Genomic DNA, 23,716 nt, shown 5'->3' with positions numbered 1-23,716 from the left:
TATTATTAATAATCCTGATATGAACATGGGTGCACAAATATCCCCTCAAGACCCTCCTTACAATTCTTTTGGGTGTATAACCAGAACAGGAATTACTAGATCATATGGTAATCTAGTTCCAATTTTGAGGCACCTCCATACTGTTCTCCATACCAGCAGTACCATTTTATATTCCCACCAACAGAGCAAAAAGTTCCCTATTTATGCATATCCTCACCAATGTTGTTGTATTCTGGGTTGTTGTTTTTTAATGTTAGCCATCCTAATCTGTTGGTTGGTATCTCATTGTAGTTTTGATTTGCATTTCCTTAATGATGAGTGATGTTTAGCATCTTTTCACATACTTATTGGCCATTTGTTTACCTTCTTTGGGTGAATTAATTTCTGTAATTAATTACACTTTACTGTAATTAATTTACACTTAAACAGCCATATGTGGCTAGGGGTTGCCATACCGGACGGTGCATCTCTAGACCACCCTGCTGCCTGTAGTGATTTGGAGGCCCAGTGCAGTAAGCACAGTGAGCTCTGGAAACAGATGGACCAACTGAGATACTTCCTAGTTCTGTAGATTTAACCAGTCACTTAAACTTCTTACACCTTAGTTTTCATGTGTGTAAAACAGGACTAAAACCTCCTACTTCTGAGAATGAAATGAAGTGAATTAATATACATGTAACCCCTGGTACAGTCTCTGTACACAGGAGAGAGAATTTAAGCCAAAGGGACATGCCTTCCCTCACTCCCCAATGCCCACTGAAACTTGACCCAAATGAATTGCAGTCATTTGCCAGGAAAATGGAAGCTTAATTCTAGAAAACAAGGATCTTTAGCTCTCACCAAAATGACCCCAAAATGGAGGGGTGGATTGAAATGAAATCTGGAAAATCTCACTCCTCTGACATTCTGTGATTCTGACTCTGTCCAGATTCAGTCTTGGCTAATACCCAACAGAAAAGTAAGGCTGTTGAACTTCCAATTCTAGAATAATGGTCGTCTCCTTTGTGAGGCAGCCAAAAACAGACCTTCAGAGGAAGAATCCTTTAAGAAAATCCTCTAAGCTCTGAATGTGTGTGTGGCTCAGGACGGTCCTGAGACTGCTTCTGTAGCCGCCGCCCTTCTTCTCCCCTCACGCCCAGCCACACTGTGAACCCCTGGTGGCCCAGCTCACCTGACACCGTAGTGGTGGGAGTGCTGACCGGCGGAGGCTGTGAGGAGCTGCTGCTCTCAGTCATCAGGCACGGGTTGCTGCCGTTGTTCTCTCTCTTGACAAGCAGCTCAGCCGCAGTGGGCAGCGGGATGGGGTGGCTGATCCCCAGTTCCTCCTCCTGGGCCTGCTGCCTTCTCAGGGCCACCTGGAAGCACAGGGCAACAGGTCGTCCTCCAGCACACCATAAGCATCACTTGTGCAGCTTTGAAAAGACAACCGACATGATACATTAGCTCCACCCCAGACATGATACATTAGCTCCAGCCTGAGGTCTGAGAATCTCTCTTTTCCAGGTAACTATGACGTGCAGCCAAAACTGAGAAATGGTTTAGAGCCCGTGTCTGGAATACAGTAGGTGCTCAAAAAAAAGTTCATTAAACAAATTAGTATGTAAATTAGAAGGAAATAAGGTTGGCTAGGGACAATCAGGAAACATGGTAGAGTCAGCCAAGCAGAGGAGTTCCACTTGAAGAGAAGTCGGCACTGATAAGTTAAAAGGGCAGGAGACTGATAAGTTAAAAGGGCAGGAGAACGGGACCACTCACTCCTTCGTTCCAAAACTTTGTGAAAGGTCCCTGTACTGGGAACAGCAACCAGCAAGATTGAATTAGATCCCAAGGTACTATTTTTTAAAAAGAGAAACAGGAGGCAGGCAAACCTGCAACTCAAAGGAGAATGTGCTAACCAGGACAGGAGAGGTACACACCAATCGTACAGAGGAAATTCAGAGACAGAAATAATAGAGAACTTCAAGTGTAAGAGCTGGCCAGAGGTGGTACTGGCACAGGGCCTCGAACACTGGGTTGAGTAGGACTTGCACAGGTAAGGATGAAGGGGTAGAGCAAGGGAACAGGGCGGATAGGAAAGGCAGCGGCTGCTTAGGACACACCGTGGAGCTATGTTCTCTGAGGTGGCGGGAGAGTGGGGAGAAATAGTGGGGGAAAGGGCTGGATGCTGGTTTTGAAGTCTCTGGAGAACTCCAGGCAGGAAAGGAGGGGATGGAAGGGACCTAACATACCTAAGAAACTTCCCATGGTCCGTCTTCAACATATCTTCTTTTAAATAACATTGTTAAAGGTTAGAAAAAGAGGAGTTAAGAAAATAAATTGTATTTTTGTTGACTACAAGTAACCAAAAAAGGGAGACTTTTTTTTAACTGACTCTTGGTGATAATGAAATGAGAAGGTACTGGTACCTCAGAGTCCCAAACTCAGGCTGAAAGCTGAAATCAAAATGGTAAACCAGAAGCAAAACTACAATTTATATACAGTTTTAGGGAAATTGTAGTCCAAATTTAGAAAGCTCATGAATTTGAATGTCATTTTACTCATTATAAGAGTCTCCACTTTACAAAATGAATCCTTAAATAATGAAGATAAAGTAATTCAGTTTAAATCTGGGATTTTCTATTATTAACCAGTAAGTTTAGAAACAAATTAGGAAGGATCTGATCAGACACAATTTAAAAATACCCACAAAGCTGTTCAGCACGTCAATGCCTACCTATACCTTGATTTACACAAACCCCATACGTGCAGAGAACATACAAAATGCTCCATAAACTAGAGACACTTTTACAAAGACCTCTCAAGGGTCCTTAGTAAATGTTGTTTAAACAGGAAAAGTGAGGCAATTGATTAAAAAGACAATTTTTTTAGAGTCATATCGAAGATCAATGTCAAACGATTTTAGAAAGACTAAAAAATGGCCATTACCTGGATTTGAAAGGTTTCATCTAGCACAACACAAGCCTTCTGGTGTGAAAAAACACTTAAGTGTCACATTATAAAATAATCCTGAGTTGTTTTTGTTTTTAACATAACAAATAGCCTTCTCCGAAGTTAGTGTCCCTACTAGTAAAGCTTATTCAAAATTAATGACCTTACTTGGATAAATATTTTTATTACATTTTGAGGAAAATTCCCCTCCCGAGCATACTCTCTACATTATTTAAACCCATGACTAAATGTTCAGAATATTTTTCTAACTATAAATAAAATCTAAATGTTCGTAAGTTTTTTAGTAAGCTCATTGTGATACATTTTATTGCTACACTCAGGTTTATTCTTTTCATCCACTATAGATTAAGCTAAAAATCTATAAACCAAGAAAAACAACCTATATTTCCATTCCTGCACACACAATCTATGAAACCAAAATATACCTAATTTAAAGCACATTTTTAAAAAAGAATGCATGTAAAAGTATAATCTTTAAGCATCTGTGCAATCCTTTTCAAACTCTTATCGAAATCATTTTCAGTGAAGGGTATTTACACATTCCTACTTAAAAAAGTAGCCTTTTGGGTTGGTAAATGCTTCTTGGGTCATCTTTTCATTTAAAATAACCTTAGAAGGATAAAACAACTTTTAGCTGGAAAGAGTGTATAGTATTCTCTTCCAAAAATCTTTTTAGGATACCAACACGTTAACTATTTACTCTTTTTTTAAAATTTCCGTTGTTAAATTACTGTCGTGTTTCTGCCGTTTGGGGGGGGGAACATGAACGACAAACAAAACTTCAAACGCCAGCATTTTCTCCACTGCGCATATTGGGAAAATTAGAAAACCTCTTAGGTGCGTTTTAAAAGTATACACAAAGCAATCTGCACCTGAATAGCTTAGGTGGAGAGAGCAAATTTTAAAACGCTAATGAAATCCCGCAGCGCTCAAAATGGCTGAGGCGCTCAGCCGCGACCTCCGCGGCGCGAACTCGAAAAGTGCGCCAAGAGCGCAGCGACGGCCACGCCATGCTGGCGTCCGTTACAGCGACTTTTCTAGAAAAACCGCTGCCCGACAGGTTATCCAGATAAGCAGCTGGGTTTCGGTTTCGCCAAAGCAGGTAGCCCAAGCTGGCACCCTTCCGAGTTTAAGCGCAACTCTCTCCTTGGGGCGGAGTCAGGGACCCCCGGAACCCCCAAAGGGGCGAACCGAGCCACTCTGCGAGAGCTGGGGCGGAAAAATCAGGACCCATTTCCAGCAGAGTGAAACCCGCAACTCTACGCTGGAGGTGGCGTTCTAGATCTCCGGGACTCCCGGGCGAACCCGGCAATTTTGCTATGAAAGCGGAATCAGAGATTCTGGGAATTTGGAGGACCCCCCCAAAGGAGCGAACTCTGCAACTCTTTGCTGAAGGGCTGGATCAGGGATCCCAGGGCCTCCGGAGCCGAGCGAACCCCACACCTCCCAGTCCCGCCGGCGGGATCGGAGCCGAGCCCCTCCGAGCGCGGCGTCGGCGCGGAGCTGGGAGCCCCAGGCGCAAGCACGCTGCCGCCTCGCTGTACCACTGCCTCCCCTCCCTCCCAAACCCCCGCCCTGCAGGTCGGAGGGACTTTATCCAACAATGTTCAGGGCTGAACCCCGTCCCTGGGCACTCACCTGCGCGGCCATCACGCGCTGTCTCTCCGCAATCAGGTTGCACTTCTTGCACTGGCAGTCCCGCCACATGCAGAAGCGCTTGTGGCCCTTGAGCGGGGACGCGTAGCCGTGGTTCCTGCATCGTGCGCACTTGGGAAGCCGCGGGGACTTCTTGCTCCCAGTGCCCAGGCCGGATGCCCCCGAGCCAGCGCCGCCGCCCCCGCCTCCGGCGCTCGAGGTTCCTAGTAGCTGCCCGCTCGCTTTGGCGAAGCCCCCGGCCTTGCCCTGCGGCGGTGCGCCGGGGGCGTGCGGGGCCTCCGCCGGTGCGGAGGGCTTGCTAAATGCATCATCGTTGGGCATGGTACGCCAAAGAGAAGTGCAAGTACTCTTTGGTTGCCTCTCCGGTATGAAGACCGCTGCAGGGGAAGCACCCAGTTGATGGCTAGTCTCCCGAGAAGGCCCACAAGCGTGTGAGCCGCAGCCGGAGGTGCAGCCGGAGTGATGAGGTCTGGACGGGCAACGCCAAGAGTAGTGGTGGGTTGTGCCCTTTTATATTTTCTTTTGGCGCGCGCGGCGCAGAACTTTTGGATACTTTCAAGAATGTTCCCGGGACTGCCTGGGCGGGAGAGGGTGCAGCCACGCCCACCGTCCCCCGACTCTAACCGCAATGCTCCTGTTCTTGTAAGTTTGCACAAGCTGCATACACCGAAGGCATTGCTGCAAGGCCGCTGCACAGAGGGAGCTGGGCTCCCCAAGTCAGGAACAAAGCTTTGCATCGTATTAGTGCAAGCTGCTTGGAGGAGGTGCAGGCTACCCCCTGGGGTCTTGCAGCTCCTTTCCCCCAATGAAGCCATTCTGCAAGTTCCATAGGGCAGACGTTGCCAAAAGCCAACTCGGAAAGTGGTTTCTTTCTCCCTTAAGAGAATTAACTATGAGGGTGAAGGCTTGCGAAAAAAAGTCTCTGCACTTAAACCGGCAAATAAGACTCAGCGTGTGGGGGCTCATGTGCTCCAAAATTTAAGCCTTTCCCTTTTCCAGTTCCCCTTTCCTGCACCTGTGTTCCTTTGCTCACAAGATTTCTATCTGTTGGCTCTAGATAACTTTCATATCTATAGTTCCAGCCCTAGTTGCTTCTCGCCCTAAGGTTCATATACCTTTGTCCTTTTGAGGCAGCTTTGCTTAGGATCTGCAGGCAGGAGAAACTCAACCTTTAAAAAAAAGAAGAAAAAAAAAGAAAACAACAAACCAAGGGGGGGGGTAACAAATGCAGACATTTATCAAAATTCATCCCACACTTAAGATTTTTGCATTTTATTGTATGTATGTAATTATGCCTCCAAAAAACCCTGGATCATCTTGCACCATTCTCCCCACCCCCACCCTACCCCCACCTGTGTTTGTCTCTTTCTCTCTCTACTTGCACAGCAAATCCATCTGTAAGGCCAGCCCTCCTCATGTCTGAATCTCTGAAGTAGCTTCCAGCTGGTCTCTTTGTCTTCCAGTATATTCCATGCACACAGCAACTGGCCCCTGTAGTGACTTGGTCTTGTTTTCCATGTGAAAAAAACCAAAAGTTAAAGACCTAAGGCTACTGCTTAAAGGACTTAGAATGATCTCCCTCTGCATTTCTCAACCTCATATAGTTAGTTACCTACCAGCTTGGAGGAGCTCTTTGTTGGCCCTTATGTACCTCTTTGTTCAGGGCACTTCCATAACCTTGCAGTGGCCATTGTCCAGCCAGGGGGTTGTCCTTACACCTTTCCCCCATGCTCCTTGCTTTTCCTGACTGTCAGTGCTCAGGTTCCTAATTCTGGACTCCAACCCTAGGGGGCTGGGTCTACAAAGGAACAAGGCCATCCCACCTTGGTTTTTCATCAAAATGGTTGTCCAGTGACCCTCTCTTTAGATGAGCGTTTTCAGCACTGAGCTTTGAAATCCTCTATCCCGCCTTTCCCATTCTTACTCTGAGGCCCCTGTCACAGGCTATTTCCTTCCCTGGGTTTTACCCATCAGTGTTCTCTGTCTGAAATTAGTTCCTGAAGAAGCTTCCAGCTTTACACAATACCTGGTATCATACCCATCAAGCCAGTGAAGCTCTACTCCTGATAGAGCCTGGCCACGGAAATGGCCAATCTGGAACCTGTTAAATGATAACCACTATTTTGTTCAGAAATATCCCTAAATCTTCCATTAAAACCAATGTGCCGATTGTTGTTATCCACAATTGACTTTCCTTTTTCCATATTTACATTTTAATACAGTAACTAGAGCTGAGTCATTCCCAAGGCTCAGTCAGATTTAGAGAATGAAGCAGATGCTGGAAGCAGTGGCTGTCAAATCTCAATTCTAGGGGAACACATGTTTCTTATGAGCACCTAATCACTAGAATCTATGATGGAGGAATTTAAGTCTACAGAAAATTGGGGGCTAGGAATCTATGTGACCAAGGTATTACAACATAAAATGTTATGATACAGTTAATAGCCTAATAAAGCTTTTATTCACAAAACACAGAGGAGGTACCAGACATGAGATGGTCCAAATTGAAAGTAAGAGCACCCCAAGGATGAACAGAGTTGTCCTGGATATTTGGAGTAGTCTGGCCCTGTTGTCTCCTTTCTTTCCTCTCCTCTTTCCAAAAATCAAAGTCAGGAAGGATGATGATGCAAATCTGTATTAATTGAGGTACAAAGATGTCCAAGACCAACTGACAAGTGGGCGATGGGGGCAGGCTGGTTCTAAAACAATGCAGAGTTATGCAAAGACTCCTTAGATATGATACCAAAAGCTCAAGTGATAAAAGAAAAAATGGACAGATTGACTTCATCAAAATTCCAAACCTTTCTGCTTCTAAGGACACCATTGAGAAAGTAAAAAGACAAGCCACAAACTGTGAGGAAAATATTTGGAAATCATATATATATATATATATATATATATAGTACACTCCCAGAGTTCTTTATATACTAGATACAAAATCTTTAATTATATATAAACATATTTAATTATAATATAAATGTGTTTATATATAAATATAATATAAATATGTTTATATATCGAATATATAATATAATGCAAATATTTATATTATAAGTATATTAAATATATATAAATATATTAAACAGGTTTATATTATATAAATATGTTTATATATTAAATATATTAAGATAGAGTTACATTATAATATAATATATGTAATATATTAAATAGAATATATTTATATAACTATATTAAAAATATATGCTTATATAGATATATTTATACGCTTATATAAATTTATATATATATAAAATAAAGGATCTTGTTTCTAGTATATAAAGAACTCTGGGAGTGTATAATACAATAAAAAGGCAACACAATTGAAATAGCAAAATTTTGAATAAACATTGCATCAAAGAAAGCATGCGGCCAATAAGTACACGGAAAGATGCTCAGTATTATTAGTATTAGAGACATGCAAATCAAAACAACAATGACATAGCACTTGACACTCACTAGGATGGCTATAATCAAAAACGTAGACAGTAGCAAGTATTGGCTAGGATGTGGAGAAACTAGAATTCTCATATATTGTTGGTGGAAATGTAAGATGGCACAGCCATTTTAGAGACTTTATCTTATGACCCAACAACTCCACTCCTAGATATCTACCCCATAGAAATAAAAACATCATGTCCACGCAAACATTTGTACGTGAATAACCATAGCAACATTGTTCATTTGAAACAATCCAAATGTCCATCAGTGGTTGAATGAGTAGGCAAAATGTGACTGGTATAAACATACAATGGAATATTATTCATCCATCAAAAGGGGCGAAGTAGTGCTAGGTGCTACAGCAAGAATGAACGTTGACTACATTACGCTCTGTAAAAGAAGCCAGATTCAAAGTACCACATATTGTACGTTCCCATTTATATGAAATGTCCATAAAACAATTCTTAGTTGCCAGGGGGTAGGGTTGGGAATTCAGAGTAAGTGCAAATGAGCATAATGGATCTTCTCGGGGGTGATGCAATAGTGTAAAATAGGATTGTGGTAATGTTTTCAGACTCTGTACTGCAAATAAAATTATTTGTATGATTAAAACAGAATTTAATGGTATATACATTATATCTCAACAAATCTATTTAAAATTTTGAATTAAGGACAAAAAGATCCCATGATGTACAGTATGTTTCCATTTGTGAAACAGGAACTAATGTGTATTTATATTTGCTTGAGTAGGTTTTTAATTCTCCCTGGTTTATAGGATTATGGGTGATACTCTCCTTATACTTTGCTTTTTGCCTTTTCAGAGCAGGCCCATGTTCTTGCTCCCTGCCTTCCGTCTCTTCCCCCTTGGGCGTGTGGTAAGAATGGACTTCCGTGCTGGGGCCTCGCCTGCACAGCCTCAGCCCCGTGATCCAGCTCCAGCACTGTTAGCATTAGAACCTGGAACCCATGCTCATTTCACAACAAATTATTACATGTTTTGCTGTCCACGTACCATGGCTGTGTGGTGCTTATATTTTATTTTCTGATTTTGAAAACACTTCACAGGCATTACTTTCACCATCAGAAAAAAATCAATACATTATTTTTTTGGTGAGGCAGTATAGCAAAATTAAATGCCCAGCTTTGAATCCCAGCTATCTGACCTTAGGCAAGTTTCTTAACCTATCTGTGATGCAGTCTGCTCATCTGTAAAAGAGAGTAATAATAAATACCTACTGCAAAGGATTGGTAGGAAGACTAAATTAGTTAATATTCATGAAGCACTTGGAAAAGTATCTGGCACACAGTAATGTGTCTGTTGATATTATTATTATTTTCATAATGGAAAGAAAAAATAGTAGGAAAAAAGAGTGGTTAAGCTTACGTATACATACAACCTTGCCTATATCGGAATAACTTGTGGGGGCGGGAGCTATATTAGAAAGCACCAATGATAAACGTCATCTGCCTGTCATTTTGTCCATGGAAAGCAGTTTTTGCCCCAAGTCTTGACAACAACAGGTAACAGGGAAAAGCCTCCGGATACAGGGGTAGGCAAAAGCAGGTTTACAGTTGTAAGTACGCCAAACAGAGTTTATTCTTATATTAGTATTTATTTATTATTGTATTATTTATTTGTATTGTTTGTCTTATTGTTATTATTTCATATACTTGTGATTTATCTTTTAGATAATGATGGCTGGTAACTTAACCTACTTTTGCCCACCTTTGTATATGATACCATATGAATCAAATATACAGCTCAGGTGTCAAGTGTGGAGCTGTGAGTCAGCAGGCCTGAACTAATGATCTGGTGAACGCTGCGTCTGCGCGGTGCCCCAGTGCGTGACTGGTGTGAGGAGCCTAGGGTGAAGTGAGACTGGTAGGGACTGGAGCGTTTCATGCAGGAGGACCTCGTGGGAGAGGGAAGGCTGAGCTGTGTCCTGTGTCACACAGGTTCGAGTAGGCACAAAGGGGAAAACAGGACATTCTAGGTCGTGGGAACAACAGATAGAAGGCTGGGCATTGGGAGTGAGCCTGCGGGTTGGGGGAGAGGGCACAGACATGCCAGTGTAGAACAGAGGAGTCAAGCTGGAGCCCAGTGGGAGATAAGGTCGGAGAGATAACATGGCACCTTGCCTGCCAGTGAGGAATTTGGCTTTTATCCTATAGGCAAATGGGGAATGATGGAGGCTTTTGTCCTTGAGGTGTTTAAGGAATGAAAGTAACAGGTCTGCCAATCACTGCATGATTTCAACAAGACAGTTAGTGTCTCTAAGCCTTTAGTCTTTATGAGGAGATGAAATATCATAGGAACCAAAGATATTAGTAAGATGCCCAGAACCATGTCTGCTACATAGAAAATGCTCCATCATTGTTGGTAGCTGATGCTAACTTCACTTTGAACCAGAGCAGCGGGAGAAATTTGAAAGCAGGTAATGCTGGACCTGGTTGCTCGGGAAGATGGCTGTGTCTGAGGTTGCAGCAGTGAAACTTAATTACCAGCCATCTTCCTCTATGCATTCTAGTTCCCACCAATGGCCACACAGACAGAATCCTGGGAAGCGTGGCCTGACCTCGCAGTCAGGCTGCCTGTGTTAGACTCCCAGCTGTGCCACTCACCAGCTATGCCCCTGTTGAGCACATCGCTTACTCTCTGGGTTTCCATTTTTTTTTAATCTGGAAATTGGAAATAACCTGAGAATTGTAAAGATGCAGTGACTGATGTATAAAGTGCGCAAGAGAATAAGCGCCAACCGTCTAACTGCGATCTGTTGTTTTAGAATTCGGTAGGAAGAATTTTGAAGCACGTGTTGACCATGAGGGGACTAGGAGGCCAAGTTTTAGGTCTGACCAGTTTGCTAGTTCCTCCCAAGTAAACTGTTCCCAAGAAGGTTAGTAATTTGGGGCACACCCTGGAGCCTGGAAACAAGTGGCAGAACCTCTGAGTAGCAAACATCTCTCACAAAGCACATCATTCTCACACTATCTGAGCATCTGGAGCCAGTCTGAGTCTCTTAGGAAGACAGAAGGACACCGTAAGGTGGCATATCTTAGGCAGCATAATAGCAGATCAGCAAAGGTGACAGCTGATGGCAGGGAGGAGGCAGCACAGCCACAGCCAGGGAAGCAGGTTTGAGTTATTTAGGACAGAGACCCCAGGAGCATCACTGTTTTATAAGATTGTACAGTGATGGGTTTTCACAAGTAATCTCCGGGAGTTATCAACAAAAGACTAATTCATGTCCAGTCTCTTTATCTCTGTTCAGTAAGAGTTAAATATTCTAAGATATTTCCCAATAAAAATTGTCAAAATGTGAAAGTTTTGACATTTATGGGGGAAAGCTCAAATTATTTAGAAAAACCAATGAATATAATACAGGTTAAATGAAGTAATCTAGAGAAAATGCACTCATTATCTAGAGAAATTTTTAAATGTATTTTAAAGATAATTGTGGATGACTTTTCAGCATTAACTGCTGTTAGAAATTATCAGCAGCATACTGACGACCCTTTTCCATTAATCTAAAGAAAAAGAAATAGCTTACTATCACATGTTTTTCTGATAGGATTGATTGCTTAAAATTTCAAGAAAAAAATCTGGTTTAAAATTTTTATTTTTACAAAGTTAAATTTGATGGAGAAAAGTACATAGCTTTACTGTTTGATATTTATAAAGAGCAAACAAATGTCAAGTTGCTATTTTAGATTCTAATGTACAGATGCGTTATTTTAACTGACCACTTATAAATAAAAATAATTACTTAAAAGATTTGATAATCTACTTTCTTAAGTACTTTCTAAACAATTGATTCTCTGGTAAATTGAAGCTCTCTCAAGAGTTTTCTTGTGCCTTCTGCTATAATAGACTTAAAAGAACAGAAGAAACAGTGAAAAAAATCCTGAAATAAAATTTCATTTAAGTGTTTCAAATAAATCGGAAGTTAAAAGGTATATCAACAAAGGTGCTCAGCTACATCCCCCAGAGGGTTCGATAACCACTCTCTTGCTGATATCTCGGTTTGCTAACATAAAAAACACAAGACAAACAGATAGATTAGCAGTGCTAATAACAATGTAAGTATGCCTGTATTTGTACCATAGGCTGTTTATATGAGGTAGAGAGGTGGGAATAGTAATATTAATATTTTGTGGCTGATTCAAAGTTTAAAAATCGAAAACTTTTGTAGACACATAAATATTGGCTATTATGTGTTTTATTAAGCTTTTCTTTTCTGGCCAAAGAAGGCCTTGTCAATTTTCTACTTTACCAAAGAATAGAAGAAAACTACACTTAGTTTTAGAGATACATCATAAAAACAAAATTTCACTTAATTCCAAAAGAAAGAACGATGAGCCAAGGAGCCAAACAGTGAGGGTAACTGTGGTATTGATGCCAAGAATTAGACAAACTATACTCATTGTAATTATTAACAAATTGTTTTAAAACCACTTGAAACTATAAAATGATCAAAAAATTGATTATGTTCATTCATACACTTCTATACTTAAGTTGATTATATGGTTATTGTCAAGAGCTGGCTGCTGGGACTTGAGGGGTGAAAAAAAACACCCTTAACCAAACAGGACTTCAGGAATACTATAAAGCATGTTCCTGACCCTTAGAAAATAAGACAAATGAACTATTTCACCATAGAAAAGACCAGTAAGAGTTCAGTTCAAAAGAAATCTCCAGTTAGTACAGGATTCATTGCCAAATGAAAGGTGACATTATTTGCTAAGGAGTTTAGAAAAGGAAAACACCGACGACTGGAGCAGAGAGGGGGACTTCCTGGAAGAAGCAAGCTTTCAGAAAAGTAGTATTTGGATTAATGAACCAAATCATGAAGGGGTGGTAAACTGATGCAAACTACAATTAGATCTTCCAAGAGGGGACTGGGACAGTCTCATGATGGGGATTTACACGCATCCTTGACTCTGTCCCCGAAATTTCCATCCCCGGGGGTCCGTTTCCTCCATCCCTCATCGGTCCTTGCTGCTCTCCCCGGTCCGTAGCGGAAGCATTCCTCCTGCTTTAACAGGCTCAGGAGGAATACAGAGCTCTTCTTTGCTTCCAGGGAATTTTTACTGAGATAAGCCTGGAGGATTTTTAAATATTATTATGATTTACAAATATTACTAAAACTGGGAAAAACAACAAGAAAATAATCACAGAGTGCCAAGAAACGACACAGTCTGGCTTGCAAAGTGTAACCTCTTATTCTTCCTGGGGACCCCGAGGAGAAAGGATCCTGGGTGGGGCTCTGCCGGCCAGCAGCCATGTTTGCCCCCAGCCCCACCCCCACAAGGCAGGGGCCATCTTTACACAGCAGCCCGGCCAGCCAGTGGGTTCTCTGCACGTGACTGGCGCCATCTTGCCCACACCCACTGAAGGAAGCCCTGTGACCAGCGAGGAGCTGTCTCCCCGCCCCCTTTCAGGCCAGATTTCCCTCCCGGAAGGCCCGCCCCCTCTGCAGTGATGGACAGGTAAAGTCTTCGTGCCTTCTGAGAGCACACAGTGATTTCCAGTTGGGAGTATGCCCAATGAGTTCTTATGTGGGGCGGGTGGCCGTAGCGCAGTGGTGTTGGGGTGATAGGGCCGTGGGGGTAGAGGGTGGGGTTGAAATCCTTACATCTGTGAAGTAGGTGTTCCACATGACGCATAAATGTTATATGCGGCATACTAAAAGAGATTATTCCTAGTTTACTGAAATTGAAGCTTAACTAGGTGTTCTGTATCTTTATTTGCTAAATACGGTGGCCCTACTTTTAAAGGTCCTTGGAAACACCCTTTCCCCAAGGTCTCTTACAAGTAGAAAAAAGACCCTGTGGGCCTGGAGTGCTCCCGCTGCCGCCCTAGAAGCCAAGGCCGACCCGCCGCAGTTCCTGTGGGGCTGCAGACTTAGAATGGGTTTTACATTTTTAAAGAGTTGAAAGAAAGTCTAAACTAGAATTATTTTCACAAATGAAAATTATATAAAATTCAAACACCAGTGTTCATAAATAAAGACAAGACCAAAAGTTTTATTGAAATGCCCACTCCTTGATGTTTGCAGCTAGCTGCTTTGGAGATGCAAAAGCAGAGTTCAGGAGTTGTGAGAGGGGCCGTCTGGCCCACAGAGCCTAACATGTTTGCTACCTGGCCCTTTAAAAATTGTGAGGACCCCTGCTACACACTTCCATTTCTTGAGGCTCCTAGCATGATTTTAAAAAATAATAATATGTCAAAATGGGGTAATGCATTTGGAGGTACACCCGAAGGCTGGGTCTAAAATGGTCCTGCCTTTGCCCCTCAGTCACGCCACCTCCCTCTAGGCCCAGCTGCCTGGTGGGTTAGTGGATGAACATGACATAGGTCCTGTCTGGCAGAGCTCATGTTTGCCAGGGCAGATGGCCGTGTAAATGAAGCGTTCAGCTGGAAGTATATTAAGGAAGAGAATCAAGTCTGGGGAGGGGAGGAGAGTTATGAGGAGCACCCAGTCTTAGAAGACAGGCCAGAGGACAAGAAAGAGCATCTATACTACTTCAGCCAAGTAGGAAGATAAAGGTTCGGATGAGTGCAAGTGTATGATGTATTCCAGAAATTAAGAAAAGCTAAGTTTGGCTAAACCTGAGAGGCAGGGGACTGCAGGTGGGCGGGGTGGGGGAAATGCTAAAGATAACAGCAATACCTAACAGAGTTCACATAAAGCATTCTCTGTGCCTAACACTGTTGTAAGTGCTTTCTGTATTACTTTATCCATTATCACAACAGTCCTGTCATTGTCCCCACTTTATAGATGGGAATTCTGTGGTACAAAGAGGTCTAGTGACTTCCCTATCTCAAAAAGAGAGGACAGTAGGAGGTGGACCCAGGCTCACATTATTAACCTCATTCTAGAAAGGTCAAGTTGCTCATCTCTCCTCCTCAGAGAGTGGCAGTGGGGACAAGTGAGTGGTGGGAGTGATGAAGTGAGATATTCCTTGGGTCCCTGGACTATCTCAGACAATTGTGTGAATGGTGGTAGCAACTTCTCATTAGGGTGACCTATATACACTGAGCTCTCTTAGAGCAACAGCAAGCAAAATGAAGGGAGAGGTAATTAAGTGTGATACAGACTGTAGATGCTCTAGAAGAGCAGAGAGGAAAGAAGATGGTGATTTCTTCTAAGAGAGTGGTGACTGGTGTCAGAAGAGCTGGCCTTTCAGCGGGTCTTTTGGACACTCAGAAACAAAGGGGTGTTTCCAGGAGAATCTTTGCCATCTTTCTGTTTTGTCCTGTCCAGCACCTATTAGGCTCTGGCAGCTCATTAATATTTGCTGAATGAATGAGTACATTTTAAAATACACGTTTACTTTTGAATAACTAATAGAGTCACATGGTTCAAAAATTAAAAGATTCAGAAATCTGAAAGATGACTTTTTTTCCCACCACTGTCCCCCGTCACCCAGCTCACCTCCACAGAGTCAATGAGGTTTTACATTTTTTGAGATTTACTGGGGTGACCACCACTTTTTAGACTGGTCAGAAGTCACCCCCCACCATGGGTGTGAAAACCCACCCTCAAAACCTGACAGCTCCAGAGGCGGCCTGGTGCAGTGAAAGACTGGCTGCGGGGCCAGACAAACTTGAATCCCTAGCCTTGTTCTGTATGCCCTTGAAACATTACTGAATTCCTCTTTAGGTTTTACTTCTGAATTGGGGGTAGTGATTCTCTAGGGATATGAAAATTAAATGAAATGAGGTAATGAATATAAATAGCCTGCCTAGGTGTGTGGTACCGGGGAGGGAATCAGTTCTCACCTTCGTTTCGTTGTGTTGCTGTGCTGTGACCCTCAGAATTCTCTTCCTCGTTCTTCCCTCCACCCCTTTATTCCACCTAGTGTGACGAGAACCACATAATGACCTGCAAGGCTGCAGCACGAACCTTGAAAACATTATACGAAGTAAAAGAAGCCAATCACAAAAGACCACGTATTACATGACTCGATTTATATAACACATGTAGGAAAGGTAACTCTCTGTAGGTTCATGGTTTCCAAGGGCTGGGATATGGGAGGGCAGGTATGAGGAGTGACTGCTAATGGATACAAGGTTTTCTTGGGGGGCGGAGGTGATGAAAATGTTTTAGAATTGAGGTAGTTGATTTGGCATACTCTCAATGTGCCCAAAACCATTGGATTGCATACTTCAAATGGGAAAATTTTATGACACGTGAATTATATCTCAATAAAGTTGTTATTTTAAAAATGCCCTGGCAGGAAGGTGAGGTAGAGAAGGAAGAGATAGAAGGACCTACAAGTAGCAAAGAGAAAGGGCTGCCCTCAGCTTGCAGGTCTAGTAGAGGAATGAGCAACAAAGGGCCTAAACTTTAGTCCTGGCTCAGCCTCCAGCTGGCTGTGTGACCTTGGAAAATCCCCTCACCTCTCTGTGCTTTGCTACCTCATTAAGAACTCAAATAAAATGAAATTAAAAAAGAAGGTAGAACTTGATGACCGAGGGTCTCTTTCTCATCTAAATGTCTACAGTTTGCCTCCTGTCCCAGCTGGGGGAGGAGAGGTGAGGGGAAGCCAGAGATAGGAGGAAAGCAGAGATCCTGGCTGGGGCTCTGCCCTCCTCTCTGCCCTGCTCTGCATCCTGCCCTCCCCTTGAACCCGAAGCCTTTGTTCAGCTTCCCCCAACCCTGAAAGTGCATGCATGCATGGGGGAGAGTGTGTGGGCTGGGTCGGGTCAGGGTCACAGAAGGCCCAGTCAGGAGCCACGCTTGCAGATCTTATTCCATTTTCTAGGAGAGATTATAGACCTTGGGAAGGAAGCAACTTGGGAAAATAAATGTAGATTCGAAGTAAATTCTCCAGCCAGAGAGGTGGTTTTCCACCTACTCATAAGGATAACTCTGCCATCATTAAGGTTATTTAGCATCCTGTAATATATAATAGTGAGCTGCACTCAAGCATGTGCATTGTAAATTTTTATTGTGGTGAAGGATGCATAAAGTGCACCATTTTGACTATTTTAAGTGTATATTTCAGTGGCATTAAGCATATTCACACTGTTGTGCAACCATCACCACCATCCATCTCTATTTTAATTTTTTCAATTGAAGTGTAACAAACATAAAGTACAAGACTCCTGTGCTTTGCTCCATGAACTTTTACACTTCCATATACCAGCCATTTCAATCAAAATACAGACCACTTATAGCACTCGGGAAGGCTCTCTTGGGCCCCTTCTCAGCAATTACATTTGAAAGGGTTTTTTTTTTCCTTCTAAATTTAACTCTGATTGGGGGGGAGGGCGGGAATCCCATGGCTGGTTCACAAACAACTTAGATGGTTTTGCAAATTACATAGTCAGTATCTTAATGTTTCATTCCCAAAGGTTCAAGTGCCAGTGTACTTGGCAGGAAGGCGCTGCGCTAGCACAGTGCACACGCTGTTCTACAAAACATCTGCTCTCCTCCGGGCAGCTGGAGCCTCCTTGTTGCGCACCCTAGGGCTGGTGCACAGACTGAAAAATTCTCGTTGGAACGTGCTCTAAATTCTCACTGCGATGGGACAAAGGAGACCACCTGTCTGGTAAACTGGGTGCAAGGATATTTTCCACCTGCTGCCAGGTAATTTGTTGGGTAAGACATCCAAACATATGCTCCATCAATGAGGTCAAAATGTCAGCTGGTTCTGTAGCTGGGTTAAAAATGATATAGCTTAGCTATATCACTTTACCATTCTGTAGCGGAAGCTGAAAGCTAAACAAGGCTAGCATCAGCCCATTTTTTTAGGCTTTAAATATAAGTTAAACTTAAGTTTTGTTGGGACATACAATATTAGTTTCAAGTGTATAATAAGGATTAGATGTGTGTATATACTGTGAAATAATCACCGCGATAGGTCTAGTTAACACCCATCACCACACATAGTTACACTTTTTTTTCTGGTGATGAGAATTTTAAGATTTACTCTCTTAGCAACTTTCAAATATGCAATATTGTTAACTATAGTCATCATGCTATATATTACATTCCCAGGACATATTTATTTTATAACGGGAAGTTTATACCTTTTGACTACCTCTACCCATTTTTTTTCAATATTTAAATCTGGACTCTTTGCATGTGGAGGAAGAAGCAGAGGACTTTCAGTATAATTCATCAGATTAAGAAAGCAGCCAATAGGAAACTAGGGAAAATAAATAAAGGAGTTTGAAAAGGAAAAATTGGAAAAGGATCATATCAGTCCCAAAGAGAGGAAAAGATTACACAGTTTTATGCAGGAAATCCAGAGGAAGGCAAAAACGAACAAGCAAACCCTGCTGATCTTCAACATTCTTGCCTGCAAATGTGGCTCCCTGCATTTTTTACCTTCACCCAAAGCCCGTGAAAGCCCACATGTTTTATTCACCACTGTCTCTCCTGAGCTCAGCACAAGTACCTGACATGTGGCAGTCAAGAAGCAGGAAGCATGTAAGTGAAATCATACGATATTTGTCTTTCTCTGACTATTTCACTGAGCATAATACCCTTTAGGTCCATCCATGCTGTTCACAAATATTCATTCTTTTTTATGGCTAAGTAACATTCTGTTATATGTATATGTACCACAGCTTTTTTATCCTCTGCATATGTGGAATCTAAAGAAAAAATAAAATTGAAACAGACTCATAGACACAGAGAGCTGACTGGTGGATGCCAGAGGAGTGGGGGTTTGGAGGACTGGGTGAAAGAGGCAAAGGGATTAAAAAGTACTGATTGGTAGTCACACCTTATTCACGGGGATGTGAAGTACAGCACAGGGAACATCGTCAAAAATACTGTGATAACTACATATGGTGCCAGTGGGGTACTGGAAATATGGAGGGGATCACTGTGTAAGGTATATGATTGTTTAACCACTAAACTATACATCTGAAACTAATACAAAATTAAATTGAAAGTAAACTGTAAAAAAAATTAAAAAACAAGCAGGGAAACAAATATGGACATACCAGCTAGAAAGGCCCATTTCCAACTGGAGACAATGGCCAAGGCAGGGAGAGGGGGAGGCAAGGCGGAGGAGTCACCAGGAGACAGTCGCCTACTCAGAGTGAAATGTGCTAGTGCTAGTGCTTCCCAGGGTAGGCACATGGGAAAAGAAGGAAATATACCTAAGGGGAATTTTTTTGCTTTTTAAGCAATGGAACACAAGAAAAAAAATGTGTAACTATGCAAAGTAATGAGTGTTAACTAGACCTATTGCGGCGATCATTTCACAATACAAACAAATTTTGACTCATTATATTGTACACCTGAAACTACAATATAACATAACTAATATAATCTAATTAATATATGCCAATTATGTGTTGATTTTTTTAAATACCAAGGGAAGTAAACACTTAGAAGGAAGGAGGCAGACTTGCCCAGAGAATATGAAGGAAAAGCCTTTTCATTAAATCAACACTAGTGATTGTGAAGTATAGCTCACTGTGACTTTAATTTGTATTTCCCTAAGGACTAATCATGTTGAGTATCTTTTTATGTGCTTCTTAATTATGCCTTCATCATCTTTGGAAAAATACCTATTCAATTAATTTGCTCATTTTTAATGGAGTTGTGTTTTTATTAATGAGTTTTCAGAGTTCTTACTCTGAGTACAAGCCCTTTATCAAACACATGATATGCAAATATTCCTACCCAGTCTGTGAGTTCTTTTCATTTTCTTAATGGTATCTTCGGAAGCATAAAAGTTTTGAATTTTGGTCAAGTAGAAATTATCAATTGTTTTTCTGTTGTGAATTCGCTTTTAGAGTGATTATGCCTTACCAGTGTTATGGCTAAGGACTCTTTGCCTAGCCCATGGGAAGATGTGCTTCATGTAGTTGGGGAAGGGAGGCTAAGTTGTTCGCTGTAGGAGGCATGATTTTGTGTATTTTTTTATAATATATTTTATCGATTATGCTATTAGTTGTCCCATTTTCCCCCCTTTATTCCCCTCTGCCCCCCACACCCCCTCCCACCCACATCCACCCCCTTACCCCGCTTTAGTTCATGTCCATGGGTCATACATACAAGTTCTTTGGCTTCTACATTTCCTATACTGCTCTTAACCTCCCCCTGTCTATTTTCTACCTACCATTTATGCTACTTATTCTCTGTACTTTTTCCCCCCTCTCTCCCCTTCCCACTCCCCTGCTGATAACCCTCCATGTGATCTCCATTTATGTGATTTTGTTCCTGTTCTCATTCTTTGCTTAGTTTGTTTTTGTTTTTGTTTTAGGTGTGGTTGTTAATAACTGTGAGTTTGTTGTCATTTCACTGTTCATATTTTTTATCTTCTTTTTCTTATATAAGTCCCTTTAACATTTCATATAATAAGGGCTTGGTCATGATGAACTCCTTTATCTTGACCTTATCTGAGAAGCACTTTATCTTCCCTTCCATTCTAAATGATAGCTTTGCTGGATAGAGCAATCTTGGATGTAGGTCCTTGCCTTTCATGACTTGGAATACTTCTTTCCAGCCCCTTCTGGCCTGCAAGGTCTCTTTTGAGAAATCAGCTAACAGTCTTATGGGAACTCCTTTGTAGGTAACTGTCTCCTTTTCTCTTGCTGCTTCTAAGATTCTCTCCTTATCTTTAGTGTTGGGTAATGTAATGATGATGTGCCTTGGTGTATTCCTCCTTGGGTCCAGCTTCTTTGGGACTCTCTGAGCTTCCTGGACTTCCTGGAAGTCTATTTCCTTTGCCAGACTGGGAAAGTTCTCCTTCATTTTTTGTTCAAATGTTTTCAATTTTTTGCTTTTCCTCTTCTCCTTCTGGTACCCCTATGATTTGGATGTTAGAATGTTTAAAAATGTCCTGGAGGCTCCTAAGCCTCTCCTCATTTTTTTGAATTCTTGTCTCTTCACACTTTTCTGGTTGAATGTTTCTTTCATCCTTCTGGGCCACACCGTTGATTTGAGTCCCAGTTTCCTTCCCGTCACTGTTGATTCCCTGTACATTTTCCTTTATTTCACTCAGCATACCCTTTGTTTTTTCATCTAATTTGCAACTATATTCAACCAATTCTGTGAGCATCCTGATTTCCAGTGTTTTGAACTGTGCATCTGATAGGTTGGCTATCTTTTCATGGCTTAGTTGTATTTTTTCTGGAGCTTTGATCTGTTCTTTCATGTGGGCCATTTTTTTGTCTTGGCGTGCCTGAGCCAGGAAAGGTTAAGTGCCTAAGGCAGGTTCTGCTGAAAGGACTGATGCACCCGACTGTCTCAGAAAGTGCAGGTAAAAATGCTGGAGTAACTTGTCCCCATGTAAAAAGTCTACCTGCATCCACAGAACTGCGCGGTTCCTTGGAAGGAAGATGATTTTATGTGTTGATGTGACTTTTAGAACTAGCTTTCTGAATGCTTTTTGAGGTATCTGAGTACATATTTGATAAGAAATCATTTAAATTTGGTTATCAATTTGTAATGACAATAATAATAGCTAAGATTAATTGAACGCTTGGTGCTAGGCACGTGGCTGAATTCTTTAAATAAATGAATCTCACTTAATCCTCACACCACACCTGTGAAGTAAGCACTGTTACTGTCATTGCTTAAAAGATCGGGAAACTGAGGCGCAGAGAGGATAAGTGAGGTGGTAAAGTAAGGATTGTAACTGAGATAATCTGAATCGAGAGCCCATTCTCAATCACTCCTTAGTGGGCAACACTTAAGCATCTGTCCAGAATTCCAGTGAGCCTTGTCTGACTGTGCAAGTACAAGCCTCCTGATTTTCAGCTTCTTGCTGGGAGCTGGCTGTGGGATCAGCAAGTCTGACGTGATTTTGAGGAGCATAGAAAAGGTGCAGCTGTACAAAGGTTTTCTTCGCTGCTCTCTCTGGTACCTGGAATGTTTGCCTTGCAGAGTGATTTGTGTTAGGGTAAAGCGATTGCTCTGCAACGTGCTTGGTGATCTTGATCTCAGCATAACGTTTCTCCGAGTATATGCCTTATATTTCTAAGTGATTATGTGTAAACTCCAAGATGGCTGAGATCATGTTTTATTTTTGCATGTGTTTTGAAATCTGGGCTTTGGGCTCATGGTCTGTGGGGCTTTCTCTGTGGGAAAGGCAACCTGCCAGACTCCCCCAAGGGTGTTAATAGTCCAGAACCACCTCTTGATATTAATATCTGTGCAGAGGTTCCCAGCCCTCACAGGGAACAAATTCCAACTCCAAACCTCTGCGAGGGCAGTTTGTGGTTACAAATTCTCCTGGAAGGTATTTTCCTCACAGCCACTCCATGCACCCAAAATCAAGGCCCAGGCAAATAAGCTTCCCTATCATCTTGGCCAAGGGGTGTGACTTTTCTGGTCCACACTTACTTTCAGGTATATCCTTTTTTAAAAGATGTTGTTCATTAATTTTTAGAGAGGGGGGAAGGGAGAGAGAGAGAGAGAGAGAAACATTGATGTGAGAAAGAAACATTGATGAGTTGCCTCTCATACACGCCCCAACAGGGACTGAACCCGCAACCCAGGCATGTGCCCTGATCAGGAATTGAACGGGCTACCTTTCTGTTTGCAGGGTGACACCCAACCAAATGAGCCACGCTGGTCAGAGTTCAGGTATGTCCTTTGAAAAGCCCCAGCTTTGTGTTGGGGTTGGGGCATCAATTACAATTACAGTTTTCAGGGACAGCCAAAAGCCTTGTGTCCTGGCTTTGTGAGGGTTTTTAAAAAGCCAAGTCCCTGGGTCACTAAGATAGGAGCAGCCCCTACCACAGTACCCAAGAGTCCATCCTCTCATCCTTAATTTTTAACTTCTTGGGATTTTTGTTTTTGTTTTTACCTCTGGGGAAATGTCCATACTACCTGTCAAATCTATAGATTCAATGCAATCCCTATCAAAACACCAATGGCGTATTTCATGGAATTAGAACAAATAATCCTAAAATGTATATGGAACCACAAAAGACCCCAAATAGCCAAAACAACCTTGAGAAAGAAGAACAAAGTTGGAGGGATCTGCTGCCTGATACCAAACTATACCAGGTCATGGTCAGCACAGCATAGTACTGGCATGAAAACAGACACACAGGTCAATGGAGCAGACTAGAGAGCTCAGAAACAAACCGTGCTTATGTGGTCACGCAGTCTATAACGAAGGAGGCGAGAGCATACAGTGGGGTAAAGACAGTCTCTTCGATAGACGGTGCTGAGAAAACTGGACAGATACATGCCCCCCAAATAAACTAGACCCCTTTCTTGCTCCCTTGATTTTTGTCAGCTCTGAATGTAAAGGAAATTTATAATACTTTTTCAGAATGATAAGTCTTCTGTTGTGGGAAGCTGCTCAAAGTATCTATCCTGCCATTTATTTTTGGAAGTGGAATTCAGTCAAGAAACATATCTTAATTAGCCTTTGCATTTTCTTCAATACCTAACACAGTATTATTACACAGAAGATAGATGCTTAATCATAAATAACAGTTGTATGAATGTGCTATTCACAAGGGAAAACATATTAGCACATAAAAATGGATCTGTGTATCATATTTTAATCTCAGACAAGTGCCAAATTTGTTCTCCGAAGGGAGGCAGTGCCTGATAAGGAGTTCTCATGGGGAATAGGGAAGCAATAGATGAGCACCAAGGTTCAAGAGCAAGGAGGGATGCTCAGGAAAGCCACGCCCAGGGCAGGTTCCCCAGGGAGAGTTGGGGCTATCAGAAAGCAAGTC

At 42.1% G+C, this 23,716-nt stretch overlaps 1 protein-coding gene across 1 annotated transcript in view; it reads right to left on the bottom strand.

Annotated features, from left to right (window-relative positions):
* The window catches only part of DMRT1 (doublesex and mab-3 related transcription factor 1), a 93,915-nt gene extending 88,855 nt beyond the window's left edge, over positions 1-5,060 (bottom strand). The window contains exons 1-2 of the mRNA XM_053918886.1: positions 4,588-5,060; positions 1,172-1,355 (exon numbers count right to left, since the gene is read on the bottom strand). Coding sequence (XP_053774861.1) covers positions 1,172-1,355; positions 4,588-4,926 — 523 coding nt within the window. The 5' untranslated portion in view covers positions 4,927-5,060. The remainder of the gene's footprint in view (positions 1-1,171; positions 1,356-4,587) is intronic.
* Between the last annotated feature and the right edge of the window lie 18,656 nt (positions 5,061-23,716).

The sequence above is a fragment of the Desmodus rotundus genome, chromosome 1 (assembly GCF_022682495.2).
Source record: "Desmodus rotundus isolate HL8 chromosome 1, HLdesRot8A.1, whole genome shotgun sequence".
In the NCBI taxonomy this organism is placed as follows: domain Eukaryota; kingdom Metazoa; phylum Chordata; class Mammalia; order Chiroptera; family Phyllostomidae; genus Desmodus; species Desmodus rotundus.
This window is presented reverse-complemented; position numbering and strand designations above follow the sequence as displayed.